The sequence below is a fragment of the Dendrobates tinctorius genome, unplaced genomic scaffold (genome assembly GCF_039654945.1).
Source record: "Dendrobates tinctorius isolate UK_male_01 unplaced genomic scaffold, ASM3965494v1 ptg000063l, whole genome shotgun sequence".
Classification (NCBI taxonomy): domain Eukaryota; kingdom Metazoa; phylum Chordata; class Amphibia; order Anura; family Dendrobatidae; genus Dendrobates; species Dendrobates tinctorius.
In genome coordinates this window covers 10,651,016-10,676,368 of record NW_027361731.1, presented here as the reverse complement: position 1 = coordinate 10,676,368, position 25,353 = coordinate 10,651,016, and the positions used below count along the sequence as shown (strand labels likewise).

At 44.5% G+C, this 25,353-nt stretch overlaps 1 protein-coding gene across 2 annotated transcripts in view; it reads left to right on the top strand.

Annotated features, from left to right (window-relative positions):
- LOC141094244 (uncharacterized) overlaps window positions 1–23,958 on the top strand; it is a 101,632-nt gene extending 77,674 nt beyond the window's left edge. For both annotated transcript variants that reach the window (XM_073580063.1, XM_073580062.1), the window contains exon 7: window positions 21,349–23,958. In XM_073580063.1, the coding sequence (XP_073436164.1) occupies window positions 21,349–22,793 (1,445 nt within the window). In that variant the 3' untranslated portion in view covers window positions 22,794–23,958. The remainder of the gene's footprint in view (window positions 1–21,348) is intronic.
- The last annotated feature ends 1,395 nt before the right edge of the window (window positions 23,959–25,353 follow it).

The window sequence follows — 25,353 nt, the reverse complement described above, 5'->3', positions numbered from 1 at the left end:
CATAAGGGTGCCACGGCCCCAGGTAAGCGCAGTGTGTCTGGTGTGTGCAGACATGGATGGTGAGAAGCCCTCGACTGCAGCATCTGCGGAGCCCAACGTTCCCCCTCCTACAGTGAGTAGCAGGGCAGGTCCCTTGTCTGTCAAAAAAAAAAAAATTTGGTGGCACAGGTCTGAGTAAGCCTTCTCTTTCTTCTTACAGGAAGACAAGGCCTCTGCCCCTAGAAACCCCCGCAAATGTGGTATATGTGGTGCCAGATTTCCTTCTGACTTTTAAAAGCTATGCCAACCTTGTACGCAGAATATCCTGCGCACCGAGCAACCCTCCCTGTTTAACAGCATGAAGACTCTCATTAGACAGGAGGTTCAGACCTCCATGGCAGCCCAGACCCCGGTGGCCCAGGGCCCTTCCCCAAAAAAGAGGAAAAGGACGCCTATGGAAGCCGACTCAGATACGGGGGAAATCCGTTCCTCAGGATCGGAGGATATTTGGGAAAATGAGGGCTCCACCTCCAAACATGATGCAAAAAATACTATTTTCCCGTCTCCCATGACGGCACACATGAGAGAGGGGATCCGCCCAGTCAGGACAGGAACCCTACTGAAGATAAAAGGGCGGTACCTCTCCCTCGCTTCAGTTGGTTTTCCTGTCCTGACAGGGACCCCTGTGCTGAAGACGGCGTGTCAAGATGTCTGTACCTGCCCACCCCCCGTGCCAGCGTGGAATATCAGGCAGAGCCTGTGCGCTGGGCGTCGGGGGTGGAAGCGCCGTCCGCGGGTCCCCCGGGGGCTCAGCGTCCGAGCGGGCATCAGCGCAGCACGGTCAGGGGTCCAGGGGCTCTTCCGTGGCTGCCGCGCCACCCTCCCCCCTCTGCCGATGTCCAGGAACTCCAGGAGGGGCGGCCGCTCCTGGGTCGTGCCCCTCTGACGTCACGAAAAGCGTCACGAGTGCATCCGAGATCGGTACCCTTGATTGACAGCGGTGGTGAGTGATCTACGTGAATGTCACCCTTATGGTAACGGGGTTCCAATTTTTCTGTTTGATCACTAGGGGTTGCTAGCGGCGAAAATAGAGCATGCACCCTATGCAGACACCCGCTGGCAGGTCAGTGGCAGAAAGATCTCTGCGCTGACTGTATAAACAAAGCCATATGGGATGAAATCCCTGATTTGCTGACTAGCCTTAGGGCTATAATATAAGAGGAGGTGAAAGGCTCCCTAAAGGCAGCCCTTAAAAGGGCAAATAAAAGAAGCCGTACAAGGGACTCAGAGGCCTCGCTAGTGCAAAAAGGCCGTGAAAAATCCCTGTGCCCCTCCACCTCCTCTTCCTGTACTCAGTCCTCAGAAGCCTCCTCAGACAGAGATATAGGGGGCCGTCCGTGTTTCCAAAACAGAGGACGTGGAAAAGCTGGTCAAAACGGTCAGGTCTACAATGGGCCTTAAGGGGGAAAAGACTCCTAAATCATGGGAGGAGGTTATGTTTGGAGGACTGGAGGGAAAGAAAAAAAAAACGCACCTTCCCTGTAAATGATAAGATAAAGGCCTTAATTGACAGGGAATGGGCAAAACCCTGTGAGGTCGGGTGCCTTACCTTCTACATCAAAAAGGTGGTACCCATTTAAAAAGACTCAGAAACCTGGGAAAAATCCCAAAGATTGATGGTGCCGTAGCTAAATCCTCAAAAAAGGTATTTCTACCATTAGAGGACTCTGGCGTGCTGAAAGACCCGCTTGATAAAAAAGCAGATGGTTTCCTGAAGCATATCTGGGAAGCATCGGCAGGTGGATAAAAACCAGCAATAGCTGGTACTTGTACCGCTCATGCCCTCATGGTCTGGCTTCAACAAATAGAGGACAAGATCAGGGATAAAATTCCTAGGGCCGAAATACTGTCTAATCTGACACTGGTACACGGAGCAGTGGCTTTCCTAGCAGATACCTCAGCAGATGCCGCGAGGTTAACAGCTAGAGCGGCAAGCTTATCAAATGCAACAGGGCAAACCCTGTGGCTTAAAGGGTGACCGGGGGATTTGCCATCAAAACATAGACTGTGTTCCATTCCATGTGACGGCCAGTTCCTCTTCGGGAAAAAACTAGAGGAAATTTTGGAGCATGTGGCAGGGGTCATCCCACGGGAGATAGGAAAAATTAGGACTTTAAAAGAAGGAGAGGATCGGGCTATATGTTTAAAGGGCCCTCCTACTTCCTCCAAAAAATCTCCCCAATGACATCAGGTCGGAGGTAGGGGGAGGACTTTTTCTCTTCCTTCCTGCCTGGGCAAAAGATCTCCCCCCAGTACATGGGTCCTGAGCATAATCAAGGACGGTTTAAAAAAAGTAAATAAAATTCAATTCACCCGTCCGCCGAGGCGAACCTTTATAATGACACCCCAAAGGAAAGCCCAAGAGCAACAACTGACCCTGGAGATGGAAGTCTTGGGACTAGTGCAAAAACAAGTCCTACAGGGGGTCCCAGTTCAAGAAGAAGGAAAGGGGCTTCTACTCCGCCCTCTTATTAATCTGGAGGACCATAGTTAATCTGAGGAGGCTCAATTAGTGGGTAGACAATTGCTCCTTCAAAATGGAGTCAATCAATATGGCCACAAAAAATTCTGTTCCAGCACTGCCTCATGGCAGTGATAGACTTAAAGATGCCTACTATCATATCCCAATCCACCGGGGGTATCAAAAGTACTTGAGAGTAGTGCTCTATGTCCAAGGTCAGGTCAAACACTACCAATACGCAGCTCTTCCGTTCGGCCTGTCTGCAGCCCCCCAGAGTCTTCACCAAGGTGATGGCTGAGGTAATGTCATTTCTTCGTTCCCGGGACATGGTGATCGTCCCATACCTGGACGACTTTCTTGTCATAGGGAGGTCGGAGACCCATTGCACACACCAAGTGAAGGAAGTGATATTAACGTTACTAAAGCTAGGATGGATAGTAAACATCCCCAAGTCAAGACTAACACCAGTAAAGGTGCAATCCTTCCTAGGGCTAATACTGTACTCCGAGCAATAGCGCTGCCTCCTACCAGGAAACAATGTGACCAGAATAAGGGGCCTAGCTCACACAGTAATACAAAGGCCAGCTATAACACGGAGGAATGCAATGTCCCTTTTAGGCTCGTTGACATCATGCATACCCGCGGTAGCGTGGGCACAGTACCACTTAAGACAACTGCAGTGGGAAGTTCTGTCAGCGCAGAAACAATTGAAAGGGCGTTTAGAGGGCAAACTATGTCCCTCCATGGAGGTAAGAAACTTCCTACTCTGGTGGACTATAGAAGAGCATCTAACAGCCGGTGTCCCGTGGCAGAAACCAATCGAGGGCCTCATTACAACCGACGCAAGTGCCACAGGGTAGGGAGCACACCTGAGAACCCACTCGATACAGGGAACCTGGTCCTCGCTAGAAAAGGATCACGGTTCAAATGTAAAAGAACTATGGGCAGTAGAGAAAGCCGTGAAACTTTTTCTCCCCTTGCTTCGGGGCCGCCACACCCAAGTCATGACGGGAAATCGTGCAGTGGTAGCTTACATCAACCACCGGGGGAGGGGAAAGATCTCGGGGCCTCATGAAAATACCAAATCTACTTTTCCAGTTAGCTGGACAACATCTGTTGTCCATCACGGCACTGCATATAAGGGGTGTCAAAAATACAAGCAGAATTCCTGAGTCGCAGACACCTAAGACAGGGGGAATGGTCCCTAAACCCCCAAGTTTTCCAACAAATAGTTCAGGCTTGGGGCAAACCAGAAATAGACCTGTTCGCCACCTCACGCAATAGCGGGGTCAGGAAGTTCTACTCACTGAATTCAAAAGAAAATCCCTTCGCAGTAGATGCCCTACAAATACCCTAGAAGTTCTCCCTGGCCTATAAGTTCCCCCCTGATAACAAAGATCCCCGTAGTAGTCCGGAAAATCAGGGAAGATCGAGCAAGAATAATTCTTATAGCTCTGTTTTGGCCAAGGAGACCTTGGTTCCCCCTTCTGGGACTCATGTCAGTGACGGATCCATGGTTCTTACCAGAGGTTCCAGACCTACTCTCCCAAGGACCGGTGGTCCACTCTCAGGTGTGGGGCTTCCATCTGGCAGCCTGGATTTTGAGAGGGCGCTACTGAGTCGCCAGGGATTCTCTCCAGGGTTAGTCTCCACCCTGTTGAAAAGTAGGAAACCTATAACATCCCAAATCTACGGTAGAATGTGGAAAAAGTTCCTAGACTTCCTGGGGGAACCCTTGGAGGATGTAGCGCCAGTGGGACCTATCCTAGAGTTCTTTCAGTCGGGGCTACAACTGGGGTTAGCCACTAACACACTCAAAGTTCAAGTCTCAGCTTTGGGGACCCTATATAACTGCAACTTGGCAGCCAATAGGTGGGTGTCCCGATTCATAAAGTCCTGTGGCAGGTCAAGGCCGGTCATTATCCCAAAGATACCACCCTGGGACCTCAACCTAGTCTTAGAGGCCTTAACCAAAGACCCCTTTGAACCACTACTAGAACTGTCACCAAAGCTACTTACACTTAAAACTGTCTTACTGGTAGCCTTAACATCAGCCCGAAGAGTCAGCGACCTTCAAGCTCTGTCTATGTGTCCTCCATATACACAGATCTTGGAGGACCGAGTGGTTCTAAGACCAGACCCGGCCTATCTCCCCAAGGTAGTCCAAAAGTTTCATAGGACTCAGGAGATCTCCTTGCCATCTTTCTGTAACAGTCCTAGAAACCCTGGGGAGCAAAAGTTCCATACATTAGATGTAAGAAGGGCCATATTACAATATATGTCAGTATCTAGTCAGTGGAGGAAAGATCAGTCCCTTTTTGTAGCCTTTCAGCATAGTAGAAAAGGGCACGGGGTAGCTAAGAATACCATTGCCAGATGGATCAGGGAGGCCATTATGTTATCCTACTCCGCAAGTGGCGCTCCGGTTCCAGAAGGCATCAAGGCTCACTCCACCAGAGCCGTGGCTACCTCCTGGGCAGAGAAGGCTGAGGTATCAATTGAACAAATTTGTAAAGCCGCTACTTGGTCCTCACCTTCCACCTTTTTTAAGCACTACCGACTTGATCTATCTTCCTCTACTGACCTAACCTTTGGTAGAAGGGTGCTGCAAGCGGTGGTCCCTCCCTAAGGTGTCTTATTCTACAAATGTCTCTCATGTGCCGTCATGGGAGACGGGAAAACACCAAGGTTACTTACCGGTAGCCGGTTTTTCCGGAGCCCATGACGGCACCTGTATATTCCCCCCCCCCCCCCTTTTCACTCCTTTGGTGTGCACTATAGTTTGGGTGTTTTTTTAGTTAGATATAATGTGGTGATAGTTTTACCATGTGTACTAACCCGGGGGGCCTCTCATGCTCTGTAAACCAACTGAAGCGAGGGAGAGGTACCGCCCTTTTATCTTCAGTAGGGTTCCTGTCCTGACTGGGCGGATCCCCTCTCTCATGTGTGCCATCATGGGCTCCGGAAAAAACGGCTACCGGTAAGTAACCTTGGTGTTTCTCCTCTGAGGATATGAAGGAGTTGGTCTCCATGGTAAGAAATTCCATGGGAGTGGAGGAGGAGGTCAAGCTCTCAGTCCAGGATGAGATGTTTGGGGGGGTTGAAACCCAGAGGTAGGAAGGGTTTCCCGGTTCATGAAGTTGTACAGGATCTAATAGATCAGGAGTGGTCCTCCCCCGAAAAGGCACTGAGTATCAGCAGTGCTGAGGACTATATAGCAAAATCGGACAAGGCTACTAAATGCGCGAGTGCTGCAAATTCTGCCATACAGGCAAAAACGGATGACCTTGAGAACAGGTCCAGGCGCAATAATGTATGGTTGAATGGGGAGCCTAAGAAGACGGAAGGCTGCTAAATAATATATTCTCTGATAAGCTGTTCGGTATGTATGCAATCGAAAGAGCACGTCGTGTCCCTACACATCCCCTCCCCCCTGGACGCCGTCCCAGACAAGTGCTAGTCAAGATCCTGCACTACCGAGACAGAGATGCAATTCTTCGATATGCCAGAGATCATCCGGATCTTAAGATAAATGGCTCCAGGATCTCTATATTTCCCCGACTTCTCCATGGAGGTGCAGAAACAGAGAGCCAAATTTGCCAATATTAAGAGGAGGCTGAGGGAGCTTGGTGTCTCCTACTCAGTGTTGTACCCTGCCAAATTGAGAATGGTCGCTGAGGGGGCAGTACAATTTTTTTCAGAAGATAGGTGAGGCGCTCAGATGGCTGGCCAGCAATAAGCAACACCTGCGCATGGCAAAACCGAAGGCCTTAGCTGGTTGACGAGGTCGCTCTCTCCTTTTTTCCCCACTTTATGGAGTGATCCATTAGTTCTTTTTCCCCTTCTGTATTTCTATGCCTGATTTTTTTTTTTTTTTTTGATCATGTTTCCGGATCATTGTTGGACGCGAGTATTTTTTGGGAAGAAATGGAAACTGTTGTAATCTATTTGGCTGCAATCTCCAAGTCATGTTGAATTCCCAACGGATTGGGATTTGATGTGGGACTGTTAGACAGGACTGACAGACTGCTTCGGATAAAGTGCGCCCTCTGCTCCGTATCAGGAGCAGATGGAAAGTTGGGATGGATTTTGGAGATTTTTTGTTTGGGGGATGAGGGGAGGCTTCTATACGTTGATAATCACACTGGACACTGCAGTTATAGTTCCAGCTGTAATTGGATAACAGAATGTGGGGCAATATATCTTGTGGAGGAAAAATGCATGGAAGAATGAGGACTGTGAGTTGGAATGTCAGGGGCTTGGCGTCTGGTGGGAAACGGCAAGCTGTGTTTAAATATTTGAATGATGCCAAGCCATCAGTGATTTGTTTGCAAGAAACTCGCATGGTAAAAGAGAGAACATATTATATAGCCAAAAGATGGGTACAGGTGGGGTATCATGTGACATATTCAACATATTCCAGAGGGGTTAGCATCCTTGTCTGTTCGTTGCGGTGTACCTTTTGAGTATCAAAGTGATTATAGATCTGACGGGTAGATTTATATGTCTACTTTGTAAATTGTATGGCTCCTTGATGTGGTTGGCTTCCATATATATTCCACCGCCATATTGTGGGAAACTGCTTCACAGGGTCCTAGAGATAGTGGAAGAATCCTCGGGAGTACTGTTTCTGATAATGGGCGATTTTTAACAATATCCCCAATGCGCGCTGGGACAGGGGTAGATGAGAGGCACTAAGACCGGGAGGTAATTGTACTCCTTTGGAGCGGTCCTGAAGGAAACTGCTCTGCATGATTTATGGAGGATTTCTTATCCTGGTGTGTATAAGTATTTTTGTTTCTTGTCTTCCTTTGCATCATTGTCAAGAATTGACCTGGCACTGGGTGATAACCAGATGTTGGATCTAGTTGGGGAGGTAACGTATCTGGTTAGAACAATTTCGGATCATTCCCCCATGAGCGTAATACCTGAGTGAGTGGGTTCTGTGCCTATTAGAGGGCTCGTTTGGAGGTTGGATCCGCTTTGGTTACAATTAATTGATTTGGACGGACATGTGGGGGTGAGATCAGAGAATATTTCAAAATTAATAATGGGTCTTCCTCAGTATTGATGGTGTGGGAAGCCATAAAGGCCTACTTTAGAGGGCTCTGTATAAAAGAAATAGCCCAGGTAAGGGCAGAAACCGGCAAGAGAGATCAGATGTTGATTAGAGAATTGGAAGAGGTGGAGGAGGCATTAATCATTGATCAGTCCCCGGAGGCACAGACCAGAGTATGTCAGATGGCAATGAAAAGGGTGGAACATAAGAGAATGTTTCATGGTATGAAATATTTTGAGGAGGGTGATAGGGCGAGTCACCTTCTTTCTACGATAGTGGCTGCACAAAGAGATTCCACATATATAGTCGCTCTGAGGGGAAATGATGGGTGTGAACATACTGGTAGTAAGGAAATTATAGAGGTGATGACAGAGCATTATTCGGATCTTTACAAATCACCCGTGTGACCAGCAGTGGAGGAGATTGATAGCTATCTGGTGGAGATGCAGCTCCCCAGACTCAATGGATCAGAGGCTTCTTAAGGAGCCATTTGATCTGTAGGACCTTGACGCCGCTCTGTCCTCTATGCCCAATGGTAGAGCCCCTTGGGTGGAAGGGATTCCGGGTGAAGTGTATAAAAAATATATAGACACTCTGCTTCCTGCTCTGCTGGAGGTGTATAGCGCTGGTCTGGTGGAGGGGGAGTTGCCGCAATCCATGCGAGAGACAATAATTGTAGTGTTGCCAAAGCAGAGAAAGGATCCAGTAGATCCGGCTTCATATCGTCCAATTTCGCTATTGTCAACAGATATTAAAATTTTGGCTAAGATGATGGCTACTCGCCTGAATAAGGTGATAACGACCGTAATACATCGGAATCAATCCAGGTTTATGCCCAATAGCTCTGCAGCACATAACCGTAGACGTTTATTTCTTAATATGCAGGCAAGAGTGGACAAGTTGGGTCGGACAGTTGTGGTGTCCTTAGACGCCGCTAAGGCGTTCCAACAGCGTGGAGTTGAGATATTTGTAGGCGGTACTGAGGACTATGGGTTTTGGTGAGACATTTATCACTTGGGTGCAGCTGTTATACCTGTCTCCGAGGGTGAATGGTCTTTTGTCTGGGGACTTTCCATTGTTTAGGGGGACGTGGCAGGGGTGCCCTTTGTCTCCTCTATTGTTTTCGATCGCAATAGAGCCTTTGGCTGCTGTAATACGAAGGGATAGGAGTATAAGGGATTATAAATATGAAAGTCATGAGGAAAAAATATCCCTCTATGCGGTTGATGTGTTGTTATTCCTGCGGGACTCGCAGTCATCATTGAGTTTTGCTCTGCACAGTATCATTTGGGAGTTTTTCAGGACTATCCATTAATTGGGATAAGTCTGTGTTGCTCCCTCTGGACGTGGAGGCTCCCCTGGTGCTCGACCCTGCAATCCCTCTACGGGTGGTTGCCGAGTTTAAATATCTGGGCATTGTGTTTTCGTCTGAGAGGATTATGAGCGGCTCAATTTGATTCCTTTGCTTGGTGAGATTTCAGCAGAAAATTGGGGCCTGGAAGAGGTTGTTCCTGTCGGTCACTGGTAGAGTTAGTCCGATTTAAAATGATACTTATGCCTCAACTCCCCTACATGCTCCATAATGCTCCAGTGTGGTTGGCGCAAAATAAATTTTATAGGATCAACTCTTTATTTAGGGATCTGATCTGGAAGGGTGGACGGGCACGCATCAAGTTAGAACATCTGCAAAGATAGAAAGATGAAGGTGGTTTAGCGGTCCCTAACCTTTTGGATTTATTACATAGCGTCCCTATGTCAGAATATGGTGGGTTGGAGAGAAACTATCCAAAGTAAATAAGCTGGGATAATCACTGAATATATAGTGGGGAAGGGCCCATTGTTGGCTAGTTTGGAAGCTTGCAGATTTAGACTAAATCCAAAAAGATTCCCAACTTTATCCATGATGGGGAAGGTCTGGCAGAAAATTAAGCATTGAAGGGGTGTAACGGAATTCACGCTCTACACATCGATCTGGTTCGACCCTAGAATAACGGAGCTCATGCGGCTGAGGAGGGTTTGGCCAGTGGAGGCGTATTGGCATTTGGTTCATGTCACAGTTGTATGATGGTGGCGTTCTTAAAACGTTTGAAATGCTCAGGAATGATTTCCCTTTGAGCCAAAATTTATTTTTTCAGTATCTACACACCCAAAATAAACAAAATGAAGTGTCACTTGTGATTATGCAGTCAGATAGCTTGATGAATCTAATAGGATCTCGGAGTGACACGAGGGTTTCATCACGCTAATGTATAGGGGCATGTTGGACACTTTTCTATTACGACATCCGTTAATGTTAAGAGAGAAATGGATGGCAGGCGTGGGTTCCTTTTCGGAGTCTCAGTGGGAGTCCATACTACAATATATCCCTAAGGTGTCTATGAGTGAGGCCAGAAGGGTGTCGCAGTTGTACCCAGTTTATAGAGTGTACAGGACTCCAGTGTGGAAGATGAAGGCTGGATTGAGAGGAGATTCAAAATGCCCATGATGCTTTGAAGAGTGAGTCGACCTTCTACATATGATGTAGTCTTGTTCTCGCCTACAGCCCTTTTGGGTGAAGGTGCTCAATTTGATTCAGGAGGTGATGGGGGTTAAATATTTTGCGTGATCCGCTGACTTGCCTCCTGGGCTGTGTGGATGATATCGCTACTGATGAATGTGGGAGATTGGCCATTGCCAGGTTGCTGTATGCTGCTAGGAAACATATTGCGGTGCATTGGTTAGACGAAAGTCCAACATTTAAATGAGAATTTGTGACTAGAATAAATGTTATTGTTCTCATGGAAAGGAATATATATTAAGAGAGGCCAACATACACAATTTGAGAAGGTGTGGGGTGGATGGTTGGATTATCCTGGAGTGGCATCTGCAGAGCTACTGCAGAATAGGTTGGGTGTCGCCTAATTTTTTCAGATGGAACTTTAGCTTGCACAGTGGAACAACTGTAAGGCTCTATGTAACTATGACAAATTAGGTTGATTATAAGGGACATTGGGATTGGGTTTGGGGTGTGGGATAGGGGGGTGGGACATTGGGTAAGGGGGTTACTTAAAGATAAAGAAAAAGTAAAATTGCTCTGAATATTTTGTACCGGTTTAGAGCTGGTACCAGAATGTTAGTTTGGATATACTGTATGCTTAATAAAAAAATGCTTGATTAAAAGGAAATGTTCTGTGTGCAGCGCTGTTGCACATTTTTTTACAAATGTGATTCAGTAGCCGTTTGATATTGTTTTGAGTCTATATTATTTGCATCTTTGGCAACCAAATTCTCACAGGCATCTTTTATTCCTAGCTTGAGACACGCATCTGTTCCACCTATCTTCTGGTGAAAGATCAAACGCTCTCTGGTAATTGGTGTTTGGTAAGCGAGTAATCGTTGTAGGCTGGATTCTGGCTCTCATGCCTGTTATTGATCCTGTTGTACATTCCCATTCCTGCCACCATCATGCCCCTTTTCCTGATCAGTTCATCTAACGACACGTCGGCCATAATTTCTCCAGCAAACTTTCCAGCAGGAACTGTAAGAAAGAGGGTGTTTCAAGGCCACTGACAATCTGCTATTTTACAGGCCTCATCCACACTAAAAATATATATATTTTTTGTTACTAACATGATACAGAAAGGGTGATCTCAGTTTTAAATTGTTTTGAGCATCTAGTCAATGTTATACAGGCCTCATCGACAAGCCCCGAAAAATTTACTCAGTTACTAACATCATACACTAGGGGACATCTCACTTTGAAATTTTTTGGAGCATATGAAGCGATGGCCGGGGGGACCACCTAAATGCAGGGAGACTACAGTACACAAGATGAGGTGCAAATAACAAAGGGTTAATTTATTTACAGGCAAGGAATGCACGGCTACCGTGCTCTGTCTATTGCAGCCTATCCTAAGCCCTAAACATGTGCGCACACGGGGTTAACACTCACAGTAACGTTGGAGTCTCAGTTCCTTCCTGGGGGGCCCCCTGCAGTTCTCTGCAAGATGATGTGAAGTCCTCCCTGGAAGCTCTGTGCAACGTGGTCTTGTCCTTGTGTGAAGGTTCTGAGCCTGTTCCTAGAAACGGTGAATTCCCTCCTCCGAATTCCTTCCTTGTATATCTTCGTGGCTCCTCGCAGCAACACAGGAAAATCACCCTTGTTATCCCCAGAAAGAGTCTACACAATCCCGCAAGTTCAGTCAGTTACAAGCTGCATGCTTTTCTCCTCACGTCAGTCTCCTGCAGACTCCCAGTTCAGATCACTCACTGGGAAAACAGCCCCTCCCCTCTCCATAGCTGGAAGAGCAAACCAAAGCAGTCTTTTTTGAAAGGTAGAATAGAATGTACCATTGCATCAGCCAAGTGGGTGCTGTCTCTTAGAGTGGCAGCGTGTCTCTGCTGTCCATAGCAATGTCACCCCCTTACACATATCTTCTTTGTCATGCAGACCTCAGCCACACTGAAACAATTCTTTCTTCTGTGAGTAAATTGATTCATCACACAATATTTCACCTTCTCGTATTCAGCTGTGTGCAGAGGTTGTGCAAAGTAAAAAATCTATTATTTATTTTTAGTTGCTAATAGTGTGCTTCTAGCACACTATTGGATCAACATGACTGGGAAAAAGCGAGGTTGTGGTGGAAGGGGGATTAGGCTTGGTGTTCAAGGTGTATGTGGGGTAGGTGTTAATGTTTCTGAAAGCACTATTGACCCAACATGATGTCCTATCCAAAGACAACTGACAACTTCTATTATTGAATGTTGAGATGGGAATGAATGAGGTGTCATACAAAGTGCTGCTGATAAAGGATCCAAACAGAATGTACTTGGAAAGATTTAATGTGAAGGTTTTTAAAAAGTCAACGTGTTTGGAGGTCACACAGGACCTCGTTATCAGGACAAAAACCTAGGTTTCCAAGACTTGGTTTCTAGTGCCACCTTGGTGTCTACTGCTTTAGTTCTCCATCCCCTGATGTACAGTGCCTTGCAAAAGTATTCAGCCCCTGGAACTTTTAAACCTTTTCCCAAATATCTTGCTTCAAACATAAAGATACCAAGTGTAAATTTTTGGGGAAGAATCAACAACAAGTGGGACACAATTGTGAAGTTGAACGAAATTTATTGGTTATTTTAAATGTTTGTGGAAATGCAAAAACTGAAAAGTGGGGCGTGCAATATTATTCAGCCTCTTTACTTTCAGTGCAGCAAACTCACTCCAGAAGTTCATTGTGGATCTCTGAATGATCCAATGTTGTCCTAAATGTCTAATGATGATAAATATAATCCACCTGTATGTAATCAAGTCTCCGTATAAATGCACCTGCTCTGTGATAGTCTCAGGGTTCTGTTTGAAGCACAGAGACCATCATGAAGACCAAGGAACACAACAGGCAGGTCCCTGATACTGTTCTGGAGAAGTTTAAAGACGGATATGGATACAAAATGATTTCCAAAACTTTAAACATCCCAAGGAGCACTGTGCAAGCGATCATATTGAAATGGAAGGAGTATCCTACCACTGCAAATCTACCAAGACCCGGCCGTCCCTCTAAACTTTCATCTCAAACAAGGAGAAGACTGATCAGAGATGCAGCCAAGAGGCCCATGATCACTCTGGATGAACTTCAGAGATCTACCGCTGAGGTGGGACAGTCTGTCCATAGGACAACAATCAGTCATACACTGCACAAATCTGGCCTTTATGGAAGATTGGCAAGAAGAAAGCCAAAGATATCCATAAAAAGTGTCATTTAAAGTTTGCAACAAGCCACCTGAAGACACACCAAACATGTGGAAGAAGGTGCTCTGGTCAGATGAAACCAAAATCGAACTTTTTGGCAACAATGCCAAACGATATGTTTGGCGTAAAGGCAACACAGCTCATCACCCTGAACACACCATCCCCACTGTCAAACATGGTGGTGGCAGCATCATGGTTTGGGCCTGCATTTCTTCAGCAGGGACAGGGAAGATGGTTAAAATTGATAGGAAGATCTAGGGAGCCAAATACAGGACCATTCTTGAAGAAAACCTGTTGAAGTCTGCAAAAGACCTGAGACTGGGATGGAGATTTGTCTTCCATCAAGACAATGATCCCAAACATAAAGCAAAATCTACAATGGAATGGTTCACAAATAAACATATCCAGGTGTTAGAATGGCCAAGTCAAAGTCCAGACCTGAATCCAATCGAGAATCTGTGGGAAGAGCTGAAAACTGCTGTTCACAAACGATCTCCATCATACCTCACTGAGCTCGAGCTGTTTGCCAAGGAAGAATGGGCAAGAATTTCAGTCTCTCGATGTACAAAACTGATAGAGACATACCCCAAGTGACTTGCAGCTGTAATCGCAGCAAAAGGTGGCGCAACAAGGTATTAAGTTAAAGGGGCCGAATAATATTGCATGCCCCACTTTTCAGTTTTTGAATTTCCACAAAAATTTTAAATCAATACATTTCGTTCCACTTCACAATTTGTGTCCCACTTGTTGTTGATTCTTCACCAAAAATGTACATTTGGTATCTTTATGTTTGAAGCATGATATGTGGGAAAGGGTTTAAAAGTTCCAGAGGGCCGAATACTTTCGCAAGGCACCGTATACTAGTTTAGTTCTCCAAACCAAGCTGTGTAGTACTTTAGTTCCCCAACCCCTGTTTAGTAGTTTAGTCCATCTTATGGTGTGTAATGGTTTATTTCTCCATCCCCATGCTCCCTGCAAGCCTTGGGGATTGCAAGACTTGTGTAGCAGCCCCTTAACCGACTGCCCTGACAACAGGGTTGGACTGGCCCACCAGAAAACCGGAGAATCCTCCGGTGGGCCCTGGATTCTCCTTCAGAAAAATTCATAGTGCAAACCTTGCAGTTGCTATGGGGCTCTTCAGTGGGGGAGAAAGGTGGTCCCTCAGAATCAAATCCTCCGGTGGGCCCAATGTTCTTCACTCTGACATTGCCTGACAGCCACCAGAGTCGCCCAATCATCGAGATAACATAGATAAGGAGGGTTTGTGGATAATCTGTGCTGCTTGTATCACATGTAATAAATCCAAATCCAGACAAAGTACATGCAGTTATTCTTTATTTAGTCTATGCCTTTTGAAGTACTTCAGACGTCTTCATCAGGACAAGAATAAAGCTTTTCTTGTCCTGATGAAGACGTCTGTAGTACTTTGAAACACGTAGACTAAATGAACAATAACTGCATGTACTTTGTCTGGATTTGGATTTATTATATGTGATACAAGCAGCACAGATTATGCACAAACCCTCCTTAACTGAGTTTTCCCAGTCTGAAGACCCCTTGGACCTGCAGCAACTGGATGTATAAGTGATTGAAATGTTGTGTATACATAACTAAATCAGGTTAGTATAACCTTATTTAAACACCTTTTTATCTCCCTTGAATAAAACCTTGTCTTTTTCTTCTTAGTTTTTTTCAGTCATCTAGCTGTAATTCCCATGTCCATGCTTGGTCATCCAGGTGTCGGTGTCGAAATGCACCATGGAAGACATAGAATTTTTCAGGAATCAGGTGATGTTGTCTGCAACTTGCTGCTGTTGCGCAGGCACATCTTTCCTAAAAAAAGTAATGGTGACTGGGCAACTGGTACTGGGGGCCAGCGACAACCACCATCTTTTGGAAACAATCTGTATCCACAAGGTGGAACCACTGCATTTCCATGGCCAACAGATTGGAATGGCCATGCGATAATCACAGAGATCACAGGCCGTGAGTCATACAGAAACAAGTGCTGTGATTTTTGTAGCTCTCAGCTGGCCACTATCGTCCAGACAATGATGCGATTGGGCAACGATCATCTGAGGAGGTCGCAGGCTGTTCACAGTAATTAGTTCTCTGAAAAGTAATAATGAGCATGCGGCTTATCCACCTCCAGATTAGAACACATGAAATGTTTATGTCCCGCCTTACGATCACTGCTAACTCCACAATAACCGCTCAATCTTGTTTTTAACTACAGTAAATATAGTCCAATTGGACGCCATTCTTCTTTTGAGGTTCACACAATCAGGGTCTTCCATCCCCTCTCCCTCAGAGTAGCAGCCATATATCGGCCCCCAGGCTCACCCACCCACTTCCTTGACAACTTTTATACGTTGCTGCCACACTTCATGTCCTCAAAATTGCCAACCCTTATCCTGCTCAGATCAATCTCCTGCCTAGATAACTCACGTCTTACCCTTTGTCTCCTATGAAAGTAGAAGTTTAACCACAACTTCGACAATTGTAGGCGCTCCCTAAAAACACATCTGTTTTGGGGGGCCTATCGCATTCCCTAATCAAAGTCCTTTATATATACTGTATATATTTAGCTTAATCTCTTCTTCAAACCTAATTCGCCATCAAACTCATCCGTACCCAAAAGCCTCATGCAGCATTTATCTACCCCCCATTTCCTCAAGATGGCTGTACCATCATTGCAAAAAAGCACCTGTACTTTTTGTTACCACCACCTCATTGTAGATTGTAAGCTCTGAAGAGCAGAGTCATCATTTTTGCTTAAATTGTTTATCTTAAACTTGGTAACTTTTAACTTCTGACTTGTAAAGCTATGAAAAATGTTACTTTAAAGTTATGTTATGTTAAAGGTTATTTTTAGTAGCTTGAAGATGGTGAAGTTCAAGCTCTTAGCTTTGCCATGTGTAGGAGGAAAGAATCTTTTATGTGAGCACAACTGCACAAATGAGGGCTCGCTGCTGTGCTGACACAGGGTGGAGTAGGGTGAACACAACAAGCTGCTGGACTGTGAAGAAGGTGCAGGCAGAGATGTTATGGTGGATTGAGAAAGACGGAGTGTGTTTGGTATCAGTCAAAAATAAATAGGAGATAAACAAGTGGAGAAAGGGAATGACAGCAAAACATACCCAACTTCTCATCCCTCATTTCATACATGTCTCACAACCCTAAACAGCTATTCAGCACTTTCAGTTCTCTCCACCAGCTCCCCCTCCCTCTCATCTCAGCTGAAAACTCTGTCTCACCACCTGTGAATTTGACCCAATAACGTCCCACCTCATTCCAAACCTTACCACAGTCTTCATCCCAAGCCTAAACCACCTCTTCAACTGGTGTCTTCCCTTCTTATTGAAACCTATGTTGCTCACACCCATCCTCAAAAAGCCCACCCTTTAACCCATCCTCTGTCTAGCTATCGCCACATATCATTTCTCTGATATGCCACCAAACTACTGGAACAGCATATCCATTTTGAACTGTCCTTCCACCTCTTGCTCCTTCTTTGACCGCTTACAATCTGGCTTCAGACCCCACCATTCCACTGAAACTGCCTTGACTAAAGTCACCAATGACCTACTAACGCCGAATGAAAGCGAAATGAGTTTGTCGTCCTCCTTCTCCTGGACCTGGCATCTGCTTTTGACACAGTGGACCATTCCCTCTTACTACAGTCTTTGTGATCTGTTGAGATTGCAGACATGGCCCTTTGTTGGTTCTTGTCATACCTAACAGACAGGACATTCAGTGTCTCCCACTCACACACCATCTCATCACGCCCCCTATGTGTCGGTGTCCACCAAGGTTCAGTTGTATGACCTGGCACTATGCTTAGGGCGCGCACTCCCTCCCTCTGAAAGGAACCGACCGCCCGCGTCAACCTAAGGTGTTGCCCTATAGCTGGGCGACACCTGTTTAAGGCTTCTCCAATATGGAGGTGCCTGAGCTACATTGTTAGTTTGCCTTGCATTCTTGCTAGTTGTCAAGTATCCCAGGTCCGTACATATGCTTGTCTAACCTATACCCATCTTCTCATACCTGTCTGTGCTCTTATGTCCGTCAGCTGGTTCAGCCCGCATCTGCCAGTGCTTTTTTGTTCCTCAGTTGGTCCCATCTGCACCCGTGGTTCCAGTGTCCCTACAGTGCCTGCCTGCATTCTTCATCCCTCCTTTAGGCAGTAGCAGACTACCTGCTGTAGTGGGTCAACTGCCACCTTTTGTAGGTCAGCCATGAAATAGCACCTGGTGCCACCTCCTTGTCTATCCTTGGGTCTCAGTTTTCGCCTGCTGCCACTTATCCGAGTTGGGATTTGGTAGGCCACCTAGTTAGGCCCCTCCAGGCTTCCAGAGGGATATGGCACAGTGCTTCTACCACCTTGCCTGTTACAGTGTACATCTGCTGGTTGGCTGTAGTGGAAGAGGTGTCGGTCCCCGCTATACTAGTTCTACTCTATTGCATTTGATGCCACTTTGTTGGTGCCTGCCACTAACTTTTGTAAATGTGTAGACTCCTGGTTGGGTCATGCGTGTTGCCTGTAGCAGTAGGCCTTTGAGACCGTCAGGCCTCCCCTTCATTGAAGTCACCTACCTGTGTTACTACTATCCTTAGATTTTTCTGACAATGGTAGTCTACAAAACTGATATATTTGTGCAACCTGAGTGTTGCTCAGCATGAAAGCAGGTTGAGCTGTTGTATGTGGTGTCAGGGCTCCTAGCACAGCAGGCCTACACTGATCCCTCACCCACCTCATTTACTATGACGTTCAATTGAAAGCTGTAAATGCTGGCCCAGACCATGATACCTCATGCCTGGCTGATTGCTGCAGTGCCATGCTACAATTTGTACTGTGGGTGAATTGAGGCCACTTTCCTGGTGTCTGTCCCTCATTTGATGAGTTTTGGCAGCTTTTGGGGCCTTTAAAAGGTGTTGTGCATGCGTTTGTTTTTGCCTCCCATTGACTTGAATGACATTCGGTTTTGTTCGGTGAATATAGGACGAATAAAAATGTGAATGTTACAAATTCGGCGATTGTAGTCCGATCCAAACATTGAAATATTCTCTCATCTCTAGTGAGCAGTACATGCAGAGAAGTCACAGATTCTTCTCAGTCATCAGTGCGGCTGCTTTATTGGTCTTGTAGTCTGGCCGCATCACAATAGTGTGATCACCATTTTGCTTTTCGACCACAACATATTCAACCACCCAAAAGTGTTCAAATGACTTTTTCTATAGAAAACCTTTTTCTATAGAACTTACAACGTGGCAGATCCAACTACCTACTGAAATAAAAAGATAAAACACTATAGTGTCCTAAAGATAATACAATTGGCTAGAGTTGAGCGACTTTGGTCGGATCGGGTTTCGTGAAACCCGAATGAAACAAAATAAGTTTCAGATGAAACTCGTCCGACTAGAGCAAAACAAAGTCGGAGTTTCGTCCGACTTTTATTTCCCATTGACTTGCATTGGGATCGGGTTTCGGACGAAACTCCGACTTTGTTTTGCTCTAGTCGGACGAGTTTCATCTGAAACTTATTTTGTTTCATTCGGGTTTCACGAAACCCGATCCGACCAAAGTCGCTCAACTCTACAATTGGCACTTCAACCTCAACAACATACACTTATGGGCAAAAGATGTAACTAATTTAACCAAAATGAAGTGAACCAAAAAATGTATGTAATAAAATCACACAATTTTTATTGGGTACAAAAAAATAAAAGGCTACGTATCCATATTAATCATAACATACCCCAAGGAGGCAAATGCACAGACCAAGAAAAACAAGGGAAATGACAATTTTCCTATCATGATACACCAGTTGATCATTCACATAGTACATAAAAGGTAACATAATATATTCTGGTATATCAATACCACTAATGAATTTCCCCACACCACCACTGGAATAAATCTCTCAAATCAATATCCCTTTAAGGTAAAAATACAATGGGTTACCAGATCAAAAGTTATATATAAAGTGCCAGTGCTTGATTCACCTAGAATGGTCTGTTTATATAAGTAAACTACCCAAAGAACCAGTTACTACTGGGGTTAGAGATACATATAGCGGCATAGATAATATAAGTATAGTATAATAGCATCCCCGGAAGAAGCAAGAGGGTGAAACACGCGTCGGGGCACGGGGGTCTGTGCACTGGACCACGATCACCACTGCAGTTTGGCTAAGGTATTTATATGCTATACCGCTATTATATACATCTCTAACCCCGGTAGTAACTGGTTCTTTCTTTTTTTACAGTTTCATTCTGTATGATAGTTTGTGGTGGGATCGACCTGCCTCACTTATGTGAGTTTACAACTCCCTGGTATCATTTCCTCTGCCAAATATCTGAGATCTGATACCTCAGCTCTGCACTATTGTACACAGTTCTCTTTAAATGACTAATATTTCTTCATGAAATTGGCCCTTATGATAGTTTAGATTGCCAAGAGCCACCGAGCCCCAAACTGTAATTATCCCAGAGAGGTTTCACCAATTGTTACTCTTTTTTTTTAACTAATAAAGAGTGTTGTGTTTGATCATTTCAGTAATGTGTTGTTGTGTATATACTCAGTTTTTGACTACAGTAGTTAGTGCCCAAAATACTGTGATTTAGGCTAGTTTCACACTAGCATATTTTCCATGCAGCGCACGGCGCCGCTAAGCCCCGCCCCCTGCTTGCTCCCTGCCCGCCCCATCCTGTCATCGCCGCCTACTATCGCACATGGCCGCATGCGATCTGCGCACCCTATCTTTAGCATAGGGTGCGCAGACCGTGCGCTGGCTGTGCGCTAGTAGGATTTTAGTGTGCGCTGAGCATTTTTTAAGGTGCGGCGAGCACGCCAAAATGCAACATGGTGCGTTCGGCGCACATGGGCGCACCTTCAAAAGTGCGCAGCGCATGCTAAAATCCTACTAGCACACGGTCTGCGCACCCTATGATAGGGTGCGCAGATCGCATGCGGCCGTGTGCGATAGAAGGCGGCGATGACCGGATGGGTCGGGCAGGGGGCGGGGCTTAGCATCGATGTGCGCTGCATGGAAAATACGCTAGTGTGAAACTAGCCTTAGCCACTTCACCGAGCCAGTTTTGTGTTCCTAATCAGGCCCCATTTTTCAAATCTGACGTGTCACTTTATGAGGTGATAATTTTGGAATTTTTCACAAAAAATAATAGGAAATAAGTGGACCTTACAAATTATTTTCAAAATTCTCTTGAATCTCCTGTTTCCCATGTCTCCTCCATTACCAGCGCTGCCTGCAGAATGAATAAGGCGGCTCCTCATGACAGAAGCAGACGTTGCAGGAGAAGACCACAGAAAACTAGAGCAGTAGAAATTCCCATAAAGTGACGCCATTTTGGGAATTAAAACCTTGGATGAATTAATCTTTAGAAATAGGGAATGGTTTGACTCCAAAGACACTTTGCTAATATCTGTAATCAGTGGATGTTGGAGAGTGAAATTTGCACATTTGCCATTTTATTACCCAACACATAGTGCCCAGATTGTGCTTCGGGAGAAACACCATAAATTAAGTGGGTTCTTCTCATTATACTAATGCCAAATACATGGATGCTAAATGTGGTTTAGGCGCAATTCAAGGCTCAGAAGCGAGGGGGAGATTTGACTTTGGTAGAGCGGATATTGCTGGATTGGTTAATGGAAGCCATGTTGCTTTTCAAGAGCCTTTCAGCCAATAATATTGTGGAAACTTCTGATTTTCCACTGACAGATGATGGACCTGAGTGGGGACTTGTTTCTTGTGAAATGAGTAGGAGTTTTTATTGGTATTATTTTAGCCTACATAACATTGTTTGGTGTCTTTTTTTTTTATTTCATATTTGGGAGGCAGAATGAACAAAGAAATGAACACCACACTCTACTGGTTCATCTTATGAGGTTTTATATTAAACTGTAAACTGTCATTGTCTTGGTGAATAATTCAAAATTTTTAACTTGCTATTTTAACTGACAGTTTAATTAGGAATGTTAAAAAAATATAAAAATTTAAGGATATTTTATTTAAAAATAAATATTGGGTTTATTCTTGGCAGATGACTATACCAGGAGATCAGAGGGACAGCTGACATCAGGTGGTCTTGAGATCCCACAGGATACAATTGAAGTGAAAGCCATTACTCCAGATATACCATCATCACTTCACTGCAAAGATCTGTCATATGATCCTTTGAAACAGGTCCTGTCTTCTGATTCATTACCAACTACTAAGGAAAATCAAAGTTACAAAATAAGAATTGAAAAACAAACTGCTTCTAAAGCAAAAAAGCGATTTTCAGTTTCAGAATGGGGAAATAGTTTTCCCGTCGAAAAGTGTTTTCTTAAACATCAAAAAATTCACACAGCGAAGAATAACTTTTCTTGTTCCAAGTGTGGGAAATGGTTTAACCAGAAAGTGCAACTTGATAGCCACTGGCGAACTCACACTGGGGAGAAGCCTTTTTCATGTTCAGAATGTGAGAAATGTTTTAACAGCAAAGCACATCTTGATAGGCACGTGAGAACTCACACAGGGGAGAAGCCTTTTTCATGTTCAGAATGTGGGAAATGTTTTAACAGCAAAGCACAACTTGATATCCACTGGAGAATTCACACAGGGGAGAAGCCTTTTTCATGTTCAGAATGTGGGAAATATTTTAACAGGAAAGCACAACTTGATTGCCACCAGAGAACTCACACAGGGGAGAAGCCTTTTTCATGTTCAGAATGTGGGAAATGTTTTAACAGGAAAGCACAACTTGATTGCCACCAGAGAACTCACACAGGGGAGAAGCCTTTTTCATGTTCAGAATGTGGGAAATGTTTTCGAGATAAATCTGCTCTTTTTAGACATAAAAGAACTCACACAGGGGAGAAGCCTTTTTCATGTTCAGAATGTATGAAATGTTTTCGAGAAAAATCAGCTCTTTTTAGACATCAAAGAACTCACACAGGGGAGAAGCCTTTTTCATGTTCAGAATGTGGGAAATATTTTAATAAAAAAGACCTTGATAGGCATGTGAGAACCCACACAGGGGAGAAGCCTTTTTCATGTTCAGAATGTGGGAATTGTTTTCGAGATAAATCAGCTCTTTTTAGACATCAAAGAACTCACACAGGGGAGAAGCCTTTTTCATGTTCAGAATGTGGGAAATGTTTTCGAGATAAATCAGCTCTTTTTAAACATCAAAGAACTCACTCAGGGGAGAAGCCTTTTTCATGTTCAGAATGTGGGAAATGTTTTCGAGATAAATCAGCTCTTTTTAGACATCAAAGAACTCACACAGGGGAGAAGCCTTTTTCATGTTCAGAATGTGGGAAATGTTTTCGAGATACATCAGCTCTTTTTAATCATCAAAGAGCTCACACAGGGGAGAAGCCTTTTTCATGTTCAGAATGTGGGAAATGTTTTAACAGGAAAGCGCATCTTGATAGGCACGTGAGAACTCACACAAGGGAGAATTCTTTTTCATGTTCAGAATATGGGAAATGCTTTAATTAGAAATCAGATCATGTTAGTCATGAGAGAATTCATACAGGGGATAAGCCTTTTTTTCTGTTCATAAATGTGTGAAATGTTAAAACCAGATAATCAAATTTTGTTAAGCCCCATAGAACACACAGGGGAAAAGCCTTTTTATTGTTTAGAATGTGAAAAATGTTTTGTTAAGAAATCATCTCTTCTTAGTCACCAAATAATTCACACAGGGGAGAAAGCTTATTCTTAATGTGGGAAATTAAACTTCCAAAAATTCCTGTAAACTATGGAGTAAACTATTAAATCCCATAGCTCTATGATACAATTGAAGCCACAAAACCTTTAAACGCTATTTCAAGCAGAAAGGATTCAAGACTATTAAGGATAAAAACAAATAAATTTTATTATAACAATAATTAAAATACAACAATAGGACAGAGCAACTCACTATGCAGACAGAATGACATGGGGTTAAATTCAATATTAAACATGAAAGGCACCACATCTACCCGACTAATCAACACGCAAAAGACCGAAAAATTATACTGTGCTGCACAATTAATCCTCTAGTCGATCACACCAGATAACAATAAATATTTTGAACCCATAACAAGGAGTTCAGTTCACCCACACTGGCTGAGCCGACCTTATGTATAAATAAAGTGCTTTCAAGTGCGTTATTAGTACATAAAGGCCCGTGCATAGACTGTGACCAAAAACTTTCATCTAAATTGAAAGGATCCCCTTGGCCTGCCACCTCAATGAGCGTTTCACCGCTTCTTCGTCAGGAGGTGTGACAAGTAAGTAGATTTGGTGCCTTTCATGTTTAATATTGAAAAATTTAACCCCCTTGTCATTCTGCCTGCATAGTGAATTGCTCTGTCCTATTGTTGTATTTTAATTATTGTTGTAATAAATTGTATTTGTTTTTATCCTTAATACTCTTGGATCCTTTGTGCTTAAAATAGCATTTAAAGGTTTTGTGGCTTTAATGTGGGAAATGTTTTACACAAATCAACTCTTAATAAACTTCCGAAAGGTCACACAGGGGGCAAAGCCTTTTTCATGTTCAGAATGTTGGAAATGTTTTAACCGAAAATTGTATTTTCTTAAAGGGATTATCCACTACTAAGACAACTCTGTCATTCTTTATGTTTGACCTCGTTAAAATAAAAACACTCATACTCGCGTTCCCGTTATGGCTGTGTTCCAGCGGTGTCGGGACTCGCATTCCATGTCACAGCTTACTGACCAGGTACAGAGATTAGAGGATGATGTCATATAAGGTGTGAGCCATCATAATTTTCAGAAACAAACACTGGATCTTCACAGCCAGCAAATAAACAGTCTGTTTAATATGGTTGATGACCAAGAAAATCACAATAATATCTAAATAAGGTGTATACCTGAAAGCATCAAAGCACAAGTACTTATGCCAATACTGCAGACATTATTCAATGATATCCTTGGTGATCCTATTGATAAGGAGCTGGAGATCGACAGGGTGCACCGTACACTAGGCAATCATGGTCCATGTTCATTTCAATGGAAAACGCATACAATTACTCTCAGAGGTATCCTGAATGACACTTGCTAAAGGAAGGGTGTTCAAACCACTACTTGATGCCCTTTAGGAAAATGGCATTGTTTACTTTGGTCTCATGTCGCTTGGCTCTTTCAATCTGAGATGTTCTGGATATTCCCAGAATCAAAATATCTGACTGGCCACCTGTTCCAACATTGCCACAGAGAGTTCAAGAACATCTCAGAAGGTGTTCAATCGATCAAGAACGATGCACCTAGACTGCAAAGGAGCCTGCCAAGCATGTGAGCTCTTGAAATGAATCTGGTCTTCCCTGAAGAGATAGACAGTTTGCAGATGCTACTTATTTCTTTAAGCATATAATTAGATATAGCTAGCGTCTCCAGGTCATCCCTACTCACAGCACTATGGAGGTCGTCCTTATCCTTGCTGGGACAGGAAGCAATGAGAGGTTAATAGGACCTTCCCATCTCCACTCCTCAATGGTTTTCCTCTCCCAGTGAGGATAGAATGACAACAGAAGAGCTCCAGCATATCCCTCCTGGCTGTACCTGGCAGACCCAGAGCGGATTTTGGGGCCCAGCCTTTCCCTTCCCTTTGTCAAGCGGTCTGTGGTCGACACCCTCCTGGTGAGTGCTGTTCACAGGCTCTGAGCTAATTCCTCCTGCCAGGAGGCTCTCGGTACCAGTATCTGACTCGGGCACACTGAATCTCCTGTGGGCTCACTTCCGGTGATGTCATCTCTGCGGTCCAGGCTGAGCACTTACGGTTCGCAGCCAGCATGCATTCCACGGTGGAACTCGGGAAGTATCCAGATGAAGTAAGGATCCTAGCGACACCTCGTCTGATGGGTATTAAATAAATATGGTCCTAACTATCTGTAGGCTGCCCTATTGTATGCTTGGACATGGAGGAATCTATCAAAGCTGAGTTTACTTCTGAACAAGGCCAGGGCACATGAGTAGAAGGGTTAATGAGATACCCACTGTCAGCCCCTTACCCCACACATAGAAACACCTGGAATATACTCTGTGTATTCTA